The 20913-nt window shown below is 36.4% G+C and overlaps 1 protein-coding gene across 1 annotated transcript in view; it reads right to left on the bottom strand.

Moving 5' to 3' along the window:
• Positions 1–20033, bottom strand: part of mboat2b (membrane bound O-acyltransferase domain containing 2b) — a 29645-nt gene extending 9612 nt beyond the window's left edge. Inside the window, exons 1-5 of the mRNA XM_039693179.2 lie at positions 19772–20033; positions 6502–6647; positions 4961–5038; positions 1001–1096; positions 859–914 (exon numbers count right to left, since the gene is read on the bottom strand). Of these exons, the coding sequence (XP_039549113.1) occupies positions 859–914; positions 1001–1096; positions 4961–5038; positions 6502–6647; positions 19772–19855 (460 nt within the window). The 5' untranslated portion in view covers positions 19856–20033. The remainder of the gene's footprint in view (positions 1–858; positions 915–1000; positions 1097–4960; positions 5039–6501; positions 6648–19771) is intronic.
• Between the last annotated feature and the right edge of the window lie 880 nt (positions 20034–20913).

The following is a 20913-nucleotide window of genomic DNA, read 5'->3' as shown; positions in this document are numbered from 1 at the left end:
GCATCAGTGCAAAAATAGCTTCATGTTGTGTAACAAACTAAAAGCAGACTCCGAAAGCATGAATTTAAAAACGCATAGCTGGCACATCTGTGACACCACATCAACCTAATTCTATATTAATGCGAGATATTGCGAACACCAACAGTGTGGAGTTATTATTGTTAAAAAAAACTCAAAAAGGAAAAATCCTTTCTGTTAATTGACAAAAAAAACAAACATGTAAGATTTAAACTAAACTGTATTTTACTTCAACTATATTTTACTTAAATTACATATTAAATTTGAATGACTCCACAAATTAATTATTTCAATTTAGTTGATGGTACATTAAAAAACATGAAAACAAAAAACTAAAACAATACCTATATGAAAAATAAAATAAACTAAGAATTCTGAATTTTATCCGTGCAGCATAAATAGTATAGAAAAAATGTGACACGATATTAGCCATAGTATCAGCCAGTCCTACACTTGCACTAGACATCCAGTGAGGTTACAGCAGAGAGGACAAATCTTAAGGGAATCTGCTCCGTTCAAAAGCTACTCCATGACAAAGGCTTGCAGGCCAGCAGATGAACTCAGCAGAGGACAAAGAAACTAATTTATGATAACGGTAATAATGCAAAAGCAAGTGCAAGATGGTGAGCACTCATCATAAGGGTAATATGTCACCATGTGGAACAATAGAGGGGGGTGAAGAGAAGGAGGGAGGTTTGTTTTCATTTGCTTTCATTTCATCCCACTGCCTTCCATTTCTTTAATTAGTTTCTCTGGCCCTTTGGCAGCACATTTGACAATCACAACAGCAGCCTGGAACAGCATTCAGAAAGTTTTGGATTTAAGCAAACAAACACTCACCATCATGGATCTCAAATGCCACACTGGTTATCTTCTGTGTGATGACCATCATCGGCCTGTCAGGGAGAGAGAAAGAACAAAAATGGGTACACAACAATGACAATAAAGCTCAGAAACCTACCATAGAAAGGCATATTCTTACCCTGTGAAATCGGCAGAGTACATGCCGTAATCAAAGACGTAAACCCGGGTGATTTGGCAGAAGCTAAGATAACCCAGGGCGACCACCAAACAGTATCTGCAATGTGAACCAAAGAGCATGTTTCACATCCAAGCCATTTCAGATGCATTCATGTACTTTAGGAAATGCAAATAAATTGTAGTTTTATAAGAGCTTTGATATCATGCAATCCATTAAAAGCCAGAAACAAGTACAAACATTATTTAAAAAAAAGAAGAAAAACTAACAAAGTGCTCAGTGTTGTTTCCAGAAATGAACTCTCAAATGGCAGTGTGTGTGTGTGTGTGTGTGTGTGTGTGTGTGTGTGTGTGTGTGTGTGTGTGTGTGTGTGTGTGTGTGTGTGTGTAGATAGGCCATTATTCTCTACCCAAATTAATTACATTATTGCTCCCTATTCTTGTACAATGGAGAAAAAAGGATGTGTAAATTAAAATGGATGTAGAATATGTGGAAGATGAGAAAAGGCACACACACACACACACACGCAGGTGAAAATGTTAGTGCCATAGAGGCGTTTCATTATCACTGTCACTGTCAGATACACTGCATGTGTTTGTTAAGTCTGTTTGGTATTTTTACACGGCACTCTGGCAAACTGGATTCTGATTGGCCAATTGTTTGCATAATTTTGCTAACTGCATTACCAATCACTGACTCACGCAATACATTTTCTACAAAGCTGAGCTAGTTTTATATCTCTTTTATCATTTTATGGCAGAATGGGGGTCAGGGCCAACTCTGGGGTCTCAGCAAACTTCCAAAAGGCATCAATAGGATATAATTAAAAAAAAAAAATCTTTGAAGAACCGTAATTGTATTAAAAAATCTGGATATAGGAATCCTAATTTTAGAAGTGTGATTTCTAGACCTTTAAAGGAGTAGTTCACTTTTAAAAAAGCTTTTGCTGATCATTTACTCACCCACATGTCTTCCAAGATGTCCTCATCTTTCTTTCTTCAGTCGAAAAGAAATTAAGGTTTTTGATGAAAACATTCCAGGATTTTCTCCATATAATGGACTTCAATGGGAACCAAACGGTTTAAGGTCCAAATGAGAGTTTCAGTGCAGCTTCAAAGGGCTTTAAACGACACCAGACGATGAATAAGGGTCTTATCTAGTGAAACGATCAGTCGTTTCAAAAATAAATAGAAAGGTTTAAGTTTTATAAGCACAAATGCTCGCCTTGCTCTGTTCTGTGATGAGCGTTCGTGACTCTCCTATTAAAACTTGTTCATCAAAATGAACAAATCTTTTTGAGTCATGACTCGAAGGGTCCTAGATAAGACCCTTATTCATCGTCTGGTGTCGTTTAAAGCCCATAGAAGCTTTGAACCGTTTGGTTCCCAAAATCCTGGAATCTCCTGGAAGGTTTCATCAAAAACCTTAATTTCTTTTCGACTAAAGAAAGAAAGACGTGGACATCTTGGATGACATGGGGGTTAGTAAATTATCAGCAAAAGTTTGTTTTTTTTTAAAGTGAACTACTCCTTTAATAGCCATGTAAATTATTAAAATAAAACTGCACGTGCATTTTTATAATGAATATAAATGTTTCTAGTATATTAAACTTTTTTTGTTTGTTTTACAAGCAATCCAGCAAATCACAAACAACTGTAAAAGTAACAGGACCTTTGAATATTGTTTCTTCTCATTTTATGGACATCAAATAATTGCATGTCCATTTATTTATGCACTGTATGTATGCTACTTATCCAAATAACTGTATAAGCACGATAAATGTCCAGTACTTTAACAAATCTCTACTTTTTCTGATCATTCAGTCTGCCAGGTTAGTTTTGTTTGATGCATTTAGTAGCAAGTAGCATATTTTGCTTTGTTTCCTGAGTCATGACTAAGTCAGGGAAAAAGCAGTGAGGACAAGATGCAAACGTGAATGTTGATATCTCGCAATAAGTGGTTTTCTATTGTGCATGTAAACGTACTGATTGAGAGCTGTGTAAGACATCAGCCACAGCTTCTTTTTTTTAAAGCAAATCACATTAAGTCCCAAACTATTTAGCTTCTGATGTGTTCAGTTACATGACAACAGGGGGTTATTAGTCAACTAATCACATGGTTTTAAAATGTAAGATCTGTTTTATCTCACAGACAAAGTTAGGGAAAATCAGCACAACAGAAGCTCTCAGTATTTCTCATTATTTCTTATACATACACGCACACACTCAAGCTTTAGTGATGACACATTCAGCTCAGGTCCCCAGACACTGCAGGTGTGAGTACAAAGATAGACTCGGTGTGCGTGTTGTGCGTGTTGTGCGTGTGCTTTCCATTCAACAACGCAAGTGTGTTTTGCAGGTCTGCAAAACTGTTTGCCCTCCTGAAGGCATACAAAAATAGAATGGTCTCAACCGCTGTATGTTTCCCAAAACGACACAACCATTCACGTCAATCGCCTTTCCTAAAAACTCACCAATAGAAAACTGAAAAAGGAGTTGAAAAAGAAAAAGAATTGTCTACCTTAAAAACTGCTCCTGAATGTTCCGAAGACGGTAATATCACTTCATTTGAAACAAAATGTCCCTAAAGGGCCATTTAGCAAAAGTCTGACATTGAGGCAGTTTTATATTTACCACCTAGTAAGAAGGTTCTGGCAGCTGGCAGGAGACAGCAGCAGGGAAATAATGGAAGATTTTATTACACCCATGAGGAGGACAGTGACTGATGGTCAGCCAGTGAAGGGAATGATGTCTCATTATAATTATCTTTGGGTCAGTTTTCAACTCTTTCATCAGAAGAAAGGGCACAATTTCAATCTGCAATCTGCATAGACCTTACTTCACCTTTTGAATGAAATGGGGGCTATGAAGGATTCACACATGTCTGCTCAATGGGTTCTATTGAATTTGAAGTAAAAAGTTTTTAATGTAATAGTGTTCACAGTTGTACTTCTGTATTGTGACATATGAAAAATGACATGTAATAAAAAATGGACTGTACTTTATTTTAATCAACAGGAATTGATTGGCTTGACTAATGTACTCTTGCTGATGTCAACAAAAAAGAAAAATACTTTCAGAGGCAGAGCCACAATAAGTAAACACTTTTTAAAACACTTTTTTTAAAACACTTTTTTTTAAAAGAATTGAATACTATTTTTCAGCAAATATATTTATAATGTTACAAAAGATTCCTCTTTCAAATAAATGCTTTTTTAAAAAACTTACTATTAACCCAAGATCCTGAAAAAGAATGTCTCACAAAAACATTAAGCTCACAATATTAATGATAAGAAATTATTAATTATTAAAAAAATGTTTGTTTTTTTTAACCAAATCAGCATTTGTGACCTGTGCTGGCAAAATAAGTCACAATGAGCACATTTTCAAAAATGATTTTATTAGAAATTAATATTATTTTCACATTCTCTATTAAAAAATCTTCAAAATTAAGATTTGTTGGAATCAGACAAAAAATTACAGAGCAATACCTTTTTGAGGTCGCTTAGGGAAGCAAAGTCAATTTTGTGACCAAAACAAAATCATCAAGCAACCATACCTTAAAATCACTGGTAATACCACCAAATTTGGCACACACCAAGTAAAAACTAAATTTCTATAGGGAAAATATATGTTCAACTTTTTTCCCCCCATGATACTACAATTGTTAGATTAACATTAATGAACAGAAATAAACAGACAGCCAATATTATTAAGACCTATGTACCGCACAGATCTAATATAATGATACACATCAGATGTTTCTCCCCAATAGGTAACCAGATAAATGGCAACTAAAGAGTTGGCAGTTGGATTTAGAACTGTAGGGTCAGTAATGTGAAAACAAACTGATTACAGAAAATGCTGTACTTGCCCAGCCATTTCATAGGGTCTTCAATAAAGTAAAAAAAACATTAATTCAATGTTGCCTGTTGATTCTAAAGATGTAAAAATATGGACTCACTTGTGCATGTGCTCGACTCCGGTCAGAATCATTATGCCGTAGGTAATGCCGCTCTGGAGAAGGAAATGAAGCGCATACCTGTAGAATAGAGAGAAAATGCAGTTTCTAAAAGCAATATATGTTTTCTTAATTTTATAATGCTTAATATGGCAGCAGTAGGAATATAGTTCTACTTTGTGGTTAAAAGAGCCAATGAACTTTTTCATACAGGAAAGGTCTGGTACTTTTTTTTTTTTTTTTTTTTACTGTAAATGCAAATTACCTGGATCAGCATGAAAAATCTTTTCTTTCTTTTTTTTGTGAAGTGTGTGTGTGTGTGTGTGTATATATATATATAAAATACACACTGTGGGTGCATTTATATATATATTTTTTTTATTACTTTTCTTTTGCTGATTCGACATGTTATTGAAACAATCTTGGCAAAGTTTTTGCTCTGTCTTCACTGAAGAGCCAAATTTGTATGCCCATTACCCAGACTCACCAAAGGGAACGGTCTAAGCTTATCTAAGTCAGAACCACTTAAACGCACACAAATACAAACAGAGACACTTTAATAAGGGTTTGAAAAGATGCGACTAATTAGCAAGCAGAAGTCTCTCTATCTTTCAATGTGGACTATTGATCTGTTTGTCTTATTAAATGAGATGTTAATGAGTTCCAGATCTGAGTCGCCACTGACTCATCAATACAACCTTGAGCATGCCTGATAGTGATCTCACAACACAGACACTAATGTATCTGAAATGATGTTAGTATCGGCAGGAATTCTCTAAAGGTTTTTAGCTAAAAATACTGGAAATTAAAAAATGTTCTTTAAAAATATGAGCTGGATATATTATTAATATTATTATTAATAAATGTCATTAAATTTAACTGTAGGAAATTATATGATCGGACACAAAAATGTAAGAGGATCACATGCCACAAGAGTCATGCCAACCTTCTGATGTTTTTTCTGGAATACTGATAAATCATTTGTTGTGAGTTAGCCATGATATTTTTTTCTGAATATTGATTTTTCTAAAAGATAATGTTTCCAAAAAACAAATGAATAAATGAAACCCTTTTAGGCCTAATTGCAAATTGTACATTTAAATGATTATACTATAAATATAAAAGCAAGTTTTTGTATAATGAAACAAATGAAACAAAAATTCTTCACTTGTATTTCTGTTTTCCACTGTTCAAATCCATCTTTGATATGAATCAAATGGTGTAATGAGATTCATTTTGCAGCTTTTAAAAAAATTCCGGCCTTGAGTCATATAGGTGCATTTACAACTGAAATATTCCACATAATTTGATACTTGACGTCAGCTTCAGCTCCCTTTATTGCTTTCAAGCTGTTTGTTTATTCTGTATCAAATGTCTGTAGTTTCACAGACCGCTACATTTCGTATTGATTGGCATTTGTTGTATCTTTCTGGAACGTCACACCACCACATATCCTGCAGTCCAGCAGCAGGGAGTACAAGCAAAAGCTGGTTTCAATTTCCTTGTGGACACACAGAGGGATGCGTCAGTATGGAAATACTCACCAGCCAAAGCAGAAGAGGGCAAAGTAGATGCCCAGCAGTGTGGCCACCACATGCCGCACAAAAGGACTTGTCTTGCTGGGGTGCAGATAGAGCCTGAACCACACGGCCGTGAGCAGGGCACAGAGCTGACATACTACGAAGTTCACCTGGAAGAAAAGAAAAATAGAAAAATAACTAATTAACTGAACTCATGGTTAAAAGGCTGATATTTTAATCAAATATATTTAATTTAGACATTTTCAGATTTGATTGTATGTCAGCTCTGAGAGTAATTCTTTTTAATTAAATGCATAATTATTTTAATTTATTTGAAGGATATTTTTTATTCATAAATTAAAAAAATAATAATTATTGATTCATTTTATTAATGCATATGGTTAATTTAAATTCTTGACAAAAAAAATGTTGAAATTAGCTCATTTAAAACCATTATATTTGTAATAGAGCTTTTAGAATAAAACAAAATACAACAATTTCACAATTCACTTACATACATACTAGTTTTACATTTTAAGTGATGGATTACTCATTTTTTAGGACATAACAGAACACATTAATAGTACAACTAGTCTTATAGTATATTACATTCGTTCCCATCAAAGTGACAAGCATCAAGTGTCATTTGGTTTCCATAACCATTTGGTCATGCTAGGTAGCCCCACCCACAGTGAAACATTCCCATTGGTCCGAATATCGCTCCACATTGCTGTACATTCAACATCAAGTATTTTCTGATAGGCTGTAATTACAGTGTGTATAGAAACACCATGATATGTGATGCTGGAAACAGGTGTGAAGATTGTGTAATGTGTAGACAGACAATGGAATTTAGAAGTAATAATAAGCAAGAAAAAATATAATTCCTAAATCACAACAAACAATGACAGACACGGTCAGAAAACACTGATTTAACAGTGTTTTTCAGAAGAACATCAGAAAGTTGGCAGGATTCTCAGTGAGGTTCCTACAGTATTTCAGGACCCTGCAAGCCTTGTGACCTACTTAAAAGATAATGCCTTGGGCTTCACACTGACATGCTTCTTGTAAAAGCCAAAGACATCAACAGCATGAGTCTGGGAGTTGTTTCTTGACTGGACACAGCTGTGAAATTTCAGCTGTAAGTCATTTGAAGACAGACATATACACACCATCTTCAACCAAACGTCTGCAAATAACATTTATTGCACATAAAATTCATCACAAGTCTGCAGAATAGCTGAGTATATATTTCAGTTTTGATTTCTGTCTAGTAATTCAAGAATTTACACACCAAATGTAAGGATGCTAGAAAAAAAACTCTGTCGTAATCATCAACATCTGTATTCAACAGCTGTAGAACAGCACTTAATAAATCCACCAAAATAAGGAAGGAGAAAACTTGTTTTTGAAACATCCAATACATGTCAGGCGACCCAGTGTGATCTGTGCAGACCAAACCAAAGGGATTATGGGAGATTCTTGGCAGCATGCAGTAACTTATACACAGCACTAGCAGTGCTGTAATTGTAAAAATGTCAAAAGAAATCTCAAACTCTTTTTTTTTTTACAAAGCATGCTTAAATGCAGGCTGCACAGCAAAAATATAAGTGAGCCACACATCTTCGAAATGACCTGAGCTCGGAAATTACAACATCTGATTTCAAAGAATATGCCTTTGTAAACGCCCCTAAAAATTTCATGAATTGAAAGTAGTAAAACTAATTCAGTGACAGCAAAAAACTGTCCATTATGAACCACACAATCCTTGCATGCGGTTACACATAATTATGGATGGATCACATAATGTTTTAGACACAACATACATATTCCAAGACAGATGAAGGATCATCAATCAGTTTTGACAGACTCGTTTGCCAGCTTCTGTTGCTTTCTTTGCAGACTTCCTGTTGCTCTCTCACTCAGTTCCATCTGTCCACCTGTTATACTTGCAACAAACATGAAGCACACACAAAACCTGCAGTAAATCACACAGCTAAATGGTTAAAATTTGTAACAAATGTGCCATAAAAACTGAAATGGCCTTACAATTTCATCTTCTTAATGTTGGACTAAATATTACTGAAATTCCCACCAAAATATCAACCAGCACAACTGTGTTCAACATTGATGATAATAAAATGTTTCTTTAGCAGCAAATGATTCCTGATCATACTAATAATTCCTACTTAATGCAACTTAATGTAATTCCAAAAGAAAGCTTAATATTTCACTTTACAGCAGCACATTGTGATATGCGCCCATTACGGATTTACTTATTTTACCACAGTGTTTCGGTTCTCAGCACCAAGTAAACAGAAGGCACATCCTGCTTAGATTCAGACTTAGAGAAAAGGTGCCATGAAAAATGACACTAACTCAATATATCAATACAGATTATAAAGCATGCTTTCATGCCCTCTTGAAGTTAAGGGCAGCCAAGGAGAGACAAGAGTAGCCTCGAGCGAACATTACAGCTCATTAACAAGCTCTCCCTTAACAGCCATGTAAATGAAAGCAGCGGGAAAAAAAAAAAAGGAAAAACAAACCAAGTTACTGAACTCGACAAGCCTTTTAAACACCCATCTAAACCAAAGCAGATGAATATTTAAACTTTTGAATGTTCTAAATGATTCAGCATGACAAAACCTACTAATAAGCCCATTTCTGTGGTAATTATTTTGCCAGATAAAAGCACTTTTAGTGAAACTATTAAAATCGCCCTGTAGTCAATAATTTCATCCCTTAAAATTCATCTTTGATCATTCAACATAACATATTTAAATGTTTTTTCCTTGAAAAAAAATGCTCATGCCTTAAAATAGCTTGAATATAACTCTACACCCTTGCCTCATTTACTAGTATACGGTTAAATGTATACCAAATGATTGGATACAGAATGATGCACTTAAGATGTTTTCAGAATGTATTTACAGTGCAGAGGGAGACAGAACGGTTCCTGATGTGTTCTCAACCCAGATAGTGTTGCCTAGACGAGCACGAAAACACCTCAAAAACACTGCCACATAAAGTTTGTGACACCTACTCTGGCGGAGTTTGTTCGCTCGTCTATAGGCAACGCCATGGTAATACTTGTTGGTAAATTAGCACTTGTGTGGAATATCAAAATTTGTAAAATTTAGTAAAAAGCTACCATTTTGTTGATCCATGGAAGCTCGACTTCACAAGTGCATTTATTTGCACACACAAACGCGTGCTCTGAGCCAGTGGATGCGCACTGTTATGAATGCACACACTTCTATGGAAGACATATCGTAACGTTTCGACTTTAATCTCGAATCGTTTCAACTTTATAACCTCATAACCTACATGTTGTGCATCGCTAGTCAATACTCATTCACTTCTGACCTCTTTAATATAGTTGCTCTTGGCTTGAAATTATGGGTATAATACGGCAGATGAGCATATATCCAATATACAAGTGGCATGAGGAACTCAAATAACAGCCTTGAACCTGCTCACCTCCATCAATAACTTAGCAGCTCTGAGTCTGCACTGCGGTGCTCCATGTTGACATGTTGCTGTTATAAGGCAAGCTGGCCAGAAAAGTTGGACTTCTCTTTCTTTCTGTCTCTCACTATCTTCTTTAATTAATGATCCTTGATGTGTCTCATTACAGTCCTAGTCTCCTTTATGTCCAGGTTACCTGGTGCCTTGTCTCCTGTGTCAGTGTAGACGAACCCATCACCCCAGAGCTCATGCAGAAGCTGGCTACATCAGAGAATTTGCCAAACCAACAGATTCTGATAAGCAGCAGATAAATCTGATTTCATTCTGTATGCGAGACTCAGAGGCAAGACAACTGTTCTGGGGCTTGGCTGGAAATATCCTGAAGATTCATCATTTCAGCTGATGCGGAGAAAGAGAAAAAAGGCTTTCTCACTTCATCAGGTGAATGTCACTGCTGAGATGCTAAATTTCCAAAGTAAATAAAGGTGGAAATGCATCATCACACTGTGTGAAAAGAGTACATTGTCAGAACAAATCAGATGGACTGAATAAAGAGAACGAATAATAGAATAAGGGATGTCAAAAGTACTTTGTGATATCAGCCATTAAGTCTTTTCTAAGTTCTTTTTTTTTTGTCATTTGTGACAGTCAATGTTGGAAAAAACATGCAACGACGAATGAAATAAGTCCAGAGGGATGTAGTCAAGGCTTGACGTCAACTTTTTTAGCTCACCAGCCACTGTGGCTAGTGGTTTTCAAAAGTTACTAGCCACTTAGCGTTTTCACTGGCCACAATTTGGATACGGGTACCATAGGGGACTAATTACAGTACCATATAAATATTTTTAATAGCATCTCATAATTTGGCAGCTGGTATATTTGGCTACTGTCACTTTAAGAACTGACGCACGGACCCATTATACTGTTTTATATAGCCAATATACTTTATGTGCACGCACTTTGGGTGTGAGCACAAATCTAACAGTCTAAATATCCATTTATAATCATTCTAGTAGCACAGCTGAAATAAAAAGTCACATGTAGCCAACCATGTCAATCGGACTGAAGTGGCCAAATTCGATTGTAATTTAATTTGGATTGGAAAGGGTGGTTTGAACAGTTTCTAATCAGTTCTATAAGACATTGCATGTGCAGTGATGTAGAAATGGTGGAATGACGTAATTAGGCACGGAATAAGATGTAGTTGTTGAATATAAGGTGTCCCAATGTCAGAGGCTGCATCCTTCGAAGGTCAAACCGATCGTTGTTTAATAGGACAGTCTAGCCTACATAGGAATGTTATTGTCGCCAAACTGACAAAGAACTGTGACAACTGCCATTGATGAGTGACAGTAACATTTGCACTAGACTTTTTTTTTTTAATTATATTAAACTTATATTTAAAAAAACATCTAACAGTCTAAATATGTTCACCATGGACATTTGAACAGCTTAATGATTTTTTACATTAATTGTATCAAAAATATTTGAGTGAAAAAGTTGAGCTGAAACCTAACAATGCGTTCAATTTCTCACAACAAAATCCTGGCGTCAATTGAGCGCAATGAACACTAGGCAAGGCTGTGAAGGATTCATTGAAACGAAGGACACATTTTGAAGGAGCCTTCGAATTGAGACAGTCCGCGCCTGGCCGCTGTAACGCAATCAGCCTTTGAAGGATGCAGCCTCTGAATTGGGACACAGCTATAGTGTCATTCTAAAATTTTCATCCTACTTATTGTGTGTCACGTGCAGGACAATGTTGATCCCTTGCATTGGACTCTCATCCACAGATGACTTGTTTTGGGCGCGGAAGGGGCGTTTTTACTGCTTGATAAATATAAGCAGCACGGCACAAAACTTTATTTGCTCGTTGTCTCCTAATCAGGACCCGAAATAGATAAATATGAGGGATTTAAAACAAAGAAAAGAAGCATTGGCAAGATTATGGCTAGTATGTGTCAACAGTGTGCTGAACTACATTCAGCCAAACTTCACATATCATGATGTATTTATGCGTTTTTTGTTATATGTCCTGTATGATAAGAAAAAAAATCAAAGTTGATTATGGTGATGAATAACCAATTCTTCAGTTAAGGCCATTTATGCCTTGCTTGGCCTACCAATATCAGACAAGGAAAGTATTTGGGAAATCTAGCAATCACTATTTTGCTGTTCCATTTAATGTCACTACTAGAGGTGCAGACATGACACACTTCAGCTTCAACTGCGTCGGCTTTTTGTGGCAGTTCTTGAGAAGCCTGTTGCTAGGACACAGTCCTCCTAAAAATAAAAAAGGACACTAAGGTACAGAATGAAAGCTGCCCGCTTCAGTCATCAGTCTTTTCAGCTGTCAAAAGCCACACAATTTGGATGATTGATCTGCTTTCCACACCAGGCACTTCTATGGAGATCAATGCAAAGGATCATTTTTCATATCTCTGCAATGAGAATGCAACTGAACTCCAATTCTATTTGTTTTATTCTACATGGACATTTTGGGCAGAATAATGTATATAGAGCAAGAATCCCTCTCGAAATCTCCTCTCAAACCAGCTCCATATCCACGAAGGTCCATCATTACAACATCTAAGCAAGAACCATCTGTGGCAGGGTGAGCTCTACAAAACTTAACCCATTAATCTCCCTAATCAAACACCTGACCTTGGCTATAGCATTGGAATTACATGGCGAGAAGTTATACGATGATTAAATAGCTCTTGAGCAATAAGTGCTTCCTCCAAACAGTGCATTAGATACTCAATTATTTATTGGTGCTGCTAATGCACATGGTGCACTCATGCTCCTGTCAATTGAGCAGGTAAGGATAACCATTACATAATAATAAGTCCTTGAAGCTACGGTGAAATCTGGAGGAGATGGACCGTTCCAAGAGCTTCCAAAACAACGCATCAGGGATATGAATGTCGAATGAGGTACAAATGCAAAAGTTGGTTAATTCATCTTGGAAATGGATTGGAATTGGAGAGAAATGGATATCACTTATCCTTGCTTGCACTTAGCATCACTTATAGATCAGATGATCTTATTATTACATTTAACAGAAATTTACAGAGCTCTTCATGAGAGGATTGGCCATAAAAATTTATTTCATAATAAAAAATAATTTACAAAATACTTCAATACTTCCTGCTTTGAGATGAAATGGCATTTCTTAGCTAACAAAAGGACCAAAAGAAGAAACAATTATGCATGAGTCATAACGGTTGACTAGTCATCCAACAAATCAATAAAATACAAAATAATACATGTTATTTAATTAACTTTAAATGGGCGTTATTAAATAATGATGTAAATATGGTATGAATATGTCAAAACCTTTGGTATAATCAGTCTCTATAAAAGTTATTATTGGATTAAAAGTTTTTGACTTTTTAAAGGGTAACTGAAGTGTTTTGTAGTGTGTCTTGCATTTCTCAGGCCAACCTTTGTTTGCACACATAATTCTTGGATGGCCCTCATTTGTTATGTAATCCAGAAAATAGCAATGTGGCAACGTGAGGAAGGATTTTTTTGCCTCCAGCACATGAGCGAAAATGCTGAGTAACGGGGTAAACTGCAGTCTCTAAAAAGCACTCACACTAGGATTCTTATGCCCGGGAGACCTGCTAAATTAATCTGCATCTTCTTGTGAGATACTCGGCCTACAGAGAGCCCACTGCTCCACATTACTCAATGAAGACAAATGATCAAGCGTTTTCCAAATCAAATGAGCACCATGCCAATTTAGGATCCAAAGAAACACATGACTCACACTGAACAGCCTTAGGGGTGTAACGATACACAAAACTGACGGTTCGGTTTTCCCACGGTTTTGACATCTCGGTTCAGTTTAGAAAGCTAAAATTGCTTTTTTTTTTTTAAACAGTGGTTTAATGAAAAATTGTCTTTGTCTTAACATTAATTAAATTACAATTAAACGTTTCACAAGGATTTAAAAAAATCTGCAAATGCTGTTAACTGAATTCGTTGTGTACTGTACACATACGACATGAGGTCCATTGAGCCAGGCTGGGCGGGGCCAGGATAGCAGGGGGCGGGGCGGGACGTGTTTGGTACGCAATGAGAGTATCGCGATTCGAATCGTGAGCTCTGTATCGCGTTTTTTTGGCTCGGTTCAAATATCGTTACACCCTACTAAACATCCAGGATGAGTTTGATAATTTGAGAGTGTAAATAGTTTTTTGTGTAAATTGAAATTGAGTGTAAATTGACATTTTTGTTTCCTCAAAAACATGTAAATAACCAATCAAATCTGCCTCTAAATCAGCTCACTGATTTAAATCAATTATTGGACTCAGCATTGTTTCCATCAGGACACCCATGGGAATAATGTTCTCTCCTTGAGTAATTAGCAAAGAGCATAGAGGCTTTCTCCTCCTGTGGGAGACCTTGTTCTATTGTTCAGAAAGAGTCTCGTCAAAAAAACGTTAAAAATCAGATCCAACTCAAAACTACCAGTTCTATTTAAAGGGATAGTTAACCCAAAAACAAAACAAAACTGACCTAAAGGCAAGTAAATTAATAGCAAATTGTTATTTTTTGGTAAACTATCCCTTTAAGTTGTTAGTTGCCATACAGATCCACATGTTGAGCAAATGCTCTGAGATCAGCACTTCATATGATTTATTACTGTAAGCCCTGAACTCAATCAAACAGGCAAAGGCACCACAGATCAGGTAGTGCACAACAGCTGACTAATGAATTTAGAGCCCCACACAATAACACACACACACACACACAGAGGTGTCATTTGCATTAATGAGGCATAGGGGTCTTTGTTAAGCAAAAGTCAGGTATTGTGGCATTGTTTGATGAGAACACTGCCTTCGACTTCACCCATTCATTCAGCTCAAGAAACCGAAACCTCTCACAGTCAAATGGTTAAGCAGACCATAAAATGTTAACATGCATTGTGATCCTTGATCATTGAACACACCAGGGATGCACCAATATGCAAATTTTGTCTAATATATCAATCACTTTTTAATGCTATGTCAAATAATCAATAATTGGCATACAGGCTTATTACAAAACAAAACAAAAAAGCGAATGATCATATTAAAGGTCCAGATTTTTGCGTAAATTTTGTGGAAAACTGCATGATACTAAAATATATTTTAACAAATTTAGGCCAACTTTTTTTTTAAATAAAAGTTTATTTTATAAATATAGCATATAACTTTCACAAATATAACAAAAAATAAAAGAAACAGACCAAAAAGCCTACATGTTTCAAATTTCATTTTTATTTATGTTTAACAAAAAGTGGGATGAATTAAATATTGAGTCCTATCCTATGAACATTCTGTTAAAATAACTTCAGACCGATACCACTAACAATATAAACAAGTCATATTTATCGACCGATATACAGATATGACCACGATATTGTAAAAACCCGGAATACACTTACAATTATAATTACATAAAAAACAGGTTTCCCATCTGGATTTGGTCAAACAAATATATACTCCTGGATGAGTCAATAATAATAAAAAATGCAAGGTGAATTCCTAAGTCAAACTGATCACAAAACTCTGAGGACGTTTTTTTTTATTTATTTATTTAGGCTTTGACCTTTTGACCCAACAATCCACGACTGTGAAAGGGCATGTTCTTGATGTGAACGTTAAAACACTGATGCTGATGACCTGCTGTGACCTGACAACAACACTGATGAAATGCACTATCATTTGATGAATGCAGCAGCTAATGCGTCCAAAACAAAAATTACAGAATTAACTACCGGTACATTCTGTTGCAGAAGGAAACTGTCTGATTCAAACCAACCACAAACTGCACAAGAGGCAAAATGCATTAGAGACTTTCTCCCTTTTAGGCCCAAGTGTAACAGGAGTCCAGTGTCTGGCAGTGGTAGTGCAACATTAGCCAATTTCTGCTCACATTACAGTCTGTTCTCACTTCGGAGTTATTCTCCATCAACAAGACACCTTAGAGGAGTTGACTTTTCAAACAAACCTACATATAAAGTGTCTACACTACCGTTCAAAAAGATTGGGATCAGGGTGACAACTGTTTTCAATACTGATAATAATAAGAAAAGTTTACTGATCACCAAATCAGCATAGAATGATTTCTGAATGATCATGTGAGTGACACCGAAGACTGGAGTAATGGCTGCTGAAAATTCAGTTTAGCCATCACGGGAATAAATTAAAATATATTAAATACAGTTAAGTAACTTTAAAGGAGCATTTCACCCATTTCAACATTAATCTTTATTTTAAGTGGATCATATATATCATATGTAGTCGAAATGTAAAAGAATTTTTGAATTTGGTGCCCTCTTGACGAAGAAAATACAGAAAATAACCAAGGGGTGCATTTGTATGTAAGACAACAACTCCCACAATGCACCACTTTCCACAGCTCCGCAAGCCACACCCACTAATCTGAAACTGCGCACACGTCAGAGAATTCACTCTTCCGTCTACAAGGCTAACGTTAGCCGTCACCAGAGTTGTCAGCTGTCACAAAATTTCTAGTTAGTTGGCTGTGGCGAGCAGGACGACCGAGGGCGAGGGACGCAAGAGGACGGCGTGAGGCCGGTGGCGTGAGTGATAATGAAAGACACCGCGCCGGTCTCACGTCTCTCACGGAAGAGCGAACGCATAAAATGAGCGACGACGGCAGATCGAGAGAGGCCTGATTTTATGATGTTTTGTTTCTGTTGTGAGTAACATTAAAGCAGTCGTCAATGAGGGGCTGCTGGCTTATACTTTCGTTTTGTATTTGTTCATTTTACTATTAAAATGTTTAAATGTTTGCCGGTTCCCGCCTCCTTCTTCCTACAACAACAAACCCCGTTAATGTTACATTAGCAAACTCATTAGTGAATTACTCCTCGTTTGTATTTATTCCTATATGGTGAATTACTGCATGATACCTGGATGTTCAGTCAGGCGAAACTAGGATGGTTCACATCACAACACAAACGTCTGTGTGCTCGTCTGATTCAGAGATTTCGTTCAGGAGAAATAGCCATTGTTGAGATTCTCTGCAGCAGACGGACTCTATCTGTGTTCGTAGTTCACAGTGAGAGCACATGGACAGCAGTCCGCGTCAGCTCGAGCCAGTCCGGGCTCTTTGACCGCGACAGGCAGCCGCCTCCTGTTCCTCCATCAGCCTCAGCTGCTCTTCACTATACTGCGACTCGTAAAGACAGCCACGCCCACGAACATCAGATTTGAGCAGCAGACTCTCAAAATCCTCTTCTTCCATTTCATGTTTAGTTTCTTCCATCATTATCATACTTCCTATCTCCACAGTGTTTATTAGCTTAGCTTCCAAAAACAAGATGGCTGATATATAGATTCAGTATCTGCCGGTGCAAGTCCTGCAATAGGCCTGTAGGGTGACTGGGTCCCACACCCTTGAATAATAATGCACTAATGTTTGTATTCACTACACATTTTAATGAAATATGACTTCCTGCTTATTAAAACACAAGATGACAATTTTTACTTCATAATAAGCAGGAAGTAAAACACTCCTCTCATCTCATCTCAGGGGAAAATAAGGGAATAAACCATGACCATTCAGAAATATGACTGGGTTTCTAAAGAGCTACAAACTCTACAAAGCTTAATGCAAATGGGTGAAGTGTCCCTTTAAATTGTAATAATACATCACAATATGGCTGTTTTAACGGCATTGATCAAATAAATGCAGCTTTGGAGAGCATAAGAAAAATTTAAATATTTGAAAAATTTCACCCAACTCCAAACTTTTGAACGTTAGTACTGTGTATGCCTTTTGTTTGCTATAAAAATATGAGCACAGACAACGCCATATCTTCAAACATCTTTACTAAGCTCCAACTGTCTGTACTAAATCAATATAGCAGCCTATATATATAATTAAATAGCCTATAATGTAATAAATCACTAGTCCTGCCCATTCGGATTTAGAAAAATTACAAAGATTTAGATATTATATATATCTATGGGATTTGGTTTCAACTTAGTACAAATTATTTACTCATGGCTGAAATGCTTTTAAACAAAAAGCCCCATTCGGTCTGTTACCATTGTCAAACATTTTTAGTGAAAAAGATCATTAGCACCATCCTCCTATTTTCATAATATGGCATACCCTCCATGACAAGCATTTGTGCTTGACCTTGGGTCATGTATTTATTTTTATAATTTAACTTTTTTTGCATCTACTGATACAGGCTAATTTACAAAGCAATAAAGGTAGACCATTTAAGGTGTAAATGCGTGTTACGTAGGCCTAATAGATTTTCCTGTCTCGAACACTTCAAAAAAATTCATTGCTCCAATATTTCCTGGGAGGAAAAGACCATGTAATGTCATTTCACCAGTTATTCTACTTTGTTTGTCATGTATTTTAGAGAACACGGATTCAAAACACGACTTTCACACAAGCTGCAATTCTCTGTGGAACATACAGTGACATAGCCGTTTCAAAATCGAGTGCGCTGCATAATTAGACAGGATTTTTGGCCATCTATATGAGCAGCAAAATTTCATATATAAATATATTTCATATATTTTTGTCCAAGCCAAAAAATGGCAAACTATTTAGTAGTCTTAACCACTTAAATCACATTTTACTGGTCAGGAAATTAGCTAGAACTGCACAAAGGAACTTAGTATGTTCCCAACTTGCAGACAGCTTTTTACAAGAAGAAGAGTCACAAGAAGAAGAGTCAGTTCATGAGTAGTTGAAAAATGTCTCCCAATTCATTTGAGCTTAATGTGAGACGAGATATTATTCACTATAGGGTTCAAATTTGGACTTTGACTAGGCCAAAACATGATCCTCATGGACTTGTTTTAAAGCCAATATTTGTTTGTCTTTGCAATTTGGGCAGGAGCATTGTCTTATTGAAAAATAACCTTTCCTCTTTAGAGAATATTTTTTTCATTTGTGGGAAGCAAGCCATACTGCAATATTATCCAGTACTTTAATGCATTAAATGACGTTTCACAATAAAGTAGATTACCAAAAGCCTCCCCACAAAATGACACCTCTTCCTCCATGCTTCACTGTGGCAGAGATGCATTTATTATTATATTTCGCACCAGGTTTTTAAAGACATAGCTCTGTAGCATCACCCCTCACACGACTTCCCATATTCTCCCAAAAACTGCTTTTCTGAAACAACAACGGCTTTTTAAAGTAGTGCATTCGCTTAAAGTCCTCCAATTTCCTGACCAATAATTTGTAGTTAAAAAAAATGAAAAGCTTAGTGTCTGTTTAGCCATTTTTGGTGTATGTTTGTGTGGAGACAGATATATATATAAAAAGGGCCAAGCCCAAAATTTGTGAGTGAGTATAACGTTATATGGCCCCGTGCAAACAGAGATAACCACAAAGAAACATCTTTAAAAGACTGCCTTGGGTAGCAACATCATGACGTTTCTTTAAAAGTGCCGACACAGACTACTGTTTTTTTCTCCCCTGTATCTTATGTATGCCTACATTCATTTAGGTTATATATGAATTAAATTCCACATTTTCAAATCCTCGAGTAGTTCATCATCCATTTCATCACCGCGGCAAATGACACATTTCATGAGCACACCATCAACTCAATCCGACGGAAATATGCGATTGCTCAGTCAGACGTCATAAATTTCGAGAGGAAATATTAAAAATGCAACGTTTTCATTGTCCTGACCAAATGTTTTCGTGCACAGCCTGTTAAGGATTTGTAGAAGGACCTGGATGCCAATGAAAGCTGCTGTATTGAGGGTTTTGTGCCTCCAGTATTCATTTGATAAAATACAAACAAATAGCAGAAATGTACCTGATCTAACGGAAGGTTGGTTATCTCGCTTATTGGCTGTAGTAAGCTGGATCCTGTGCAGGCTGATATCGTCTCAGTAGCCATGTTTCGCTATTGTATTAGTTCTGTGCGGTTCTCTATGACAGTGGCTGCCCAGTTCGCCCTGATTCAATCCCACACATCCACCTCTGGAGAGACTGTTGCTGCTTGCTGCTGTCCACTGCTGGTAAAAAACGGCAGTACAACACCCCATACGGATTTACAAATCCTACTACTGCGAAGGCTTGGCTCATGAATATTATTTACGTAACGTGACGTACGGCCGAACTGATTGGCTGAAAAGCAGACGTTTTCTCTTTTTTTCTTTCTCTTTTAGCAGACGTTTGTCGTTTTCACTTTAGTGATGGGAGGTTTTGAGCTCTTTATTGAGAGCCTGCGCAACGTTACTCGGCAAAGTTACTCCTTCATCTCATTTTTTTTCTTCATCATGTCCCTTTTGGGGCTCCGTAGAAGGCCGACCGACTCATTTCCGCGAAACGGATTTTTTTTTTCTTAAAATTGCATAAATAAAACAGTACAAAAAAGGCATAGCAGAGAGACGGGCTCTGGGCATGCATAGTAAGAACAAGGAACACGAACATGTGTGGATATAGATTAGACAAATTACAATTTTCTTAAAAAATAGTTATGATACGTTTTCAAAGCCCTTTTTCGATTAACTTTTTTGTTTGTTTTGTTTAATAATTTGCTTTTACAATGCAGCCTATACCTCTTAAGGCTGAAAAGTTTTTGTTTGTTTTTAAATAATAAAATGGTTTTTAATAAAACAAACCTTGCTTCGTACATACGTTGATAAAACTGTCATATTATATATACGATATCCATTGTGTTATCTATAACATTTCACCCTTCTTGTAAACGGTTCAAATGTAAATGAGTCGGTGACACTTTCACCTCCAGAACAGATTCAGTTCTTTTTCCACGAATCAATCAGCACACGCATACATGTTTATTATTAAAAAAAATTATTATCATTGTTTATTATTATTTTTTTATTATTGAATGACTTATTATTTAATGCTGAATTCTCATGGCATATGAAAAACTAGCACACACTTATATCAAATACCCGTACATCTCTGTAAACTTGAACAAATCAGACA

Source organism: Pimephales promelas, chromosome 13 (genome assembly GCF_988280905.1).
Source record: "Pimephales promelas chromosome 13, fPimPro1.hap1.1, whole genome shotgun sequence".
Taxonomy (NCBI): domain Eukaryota; kingdom Metazoa; phylum Chordata; class Actinopteri; order Cypriniformes; family Leuciscidae; genus Pimephales; species Pimephales promelas.
The sequence above is the reverse complement of the archived record's forward strand: the minus strand, read 5'-3'. Positions and strand labels throughout refer to the sequence as shown.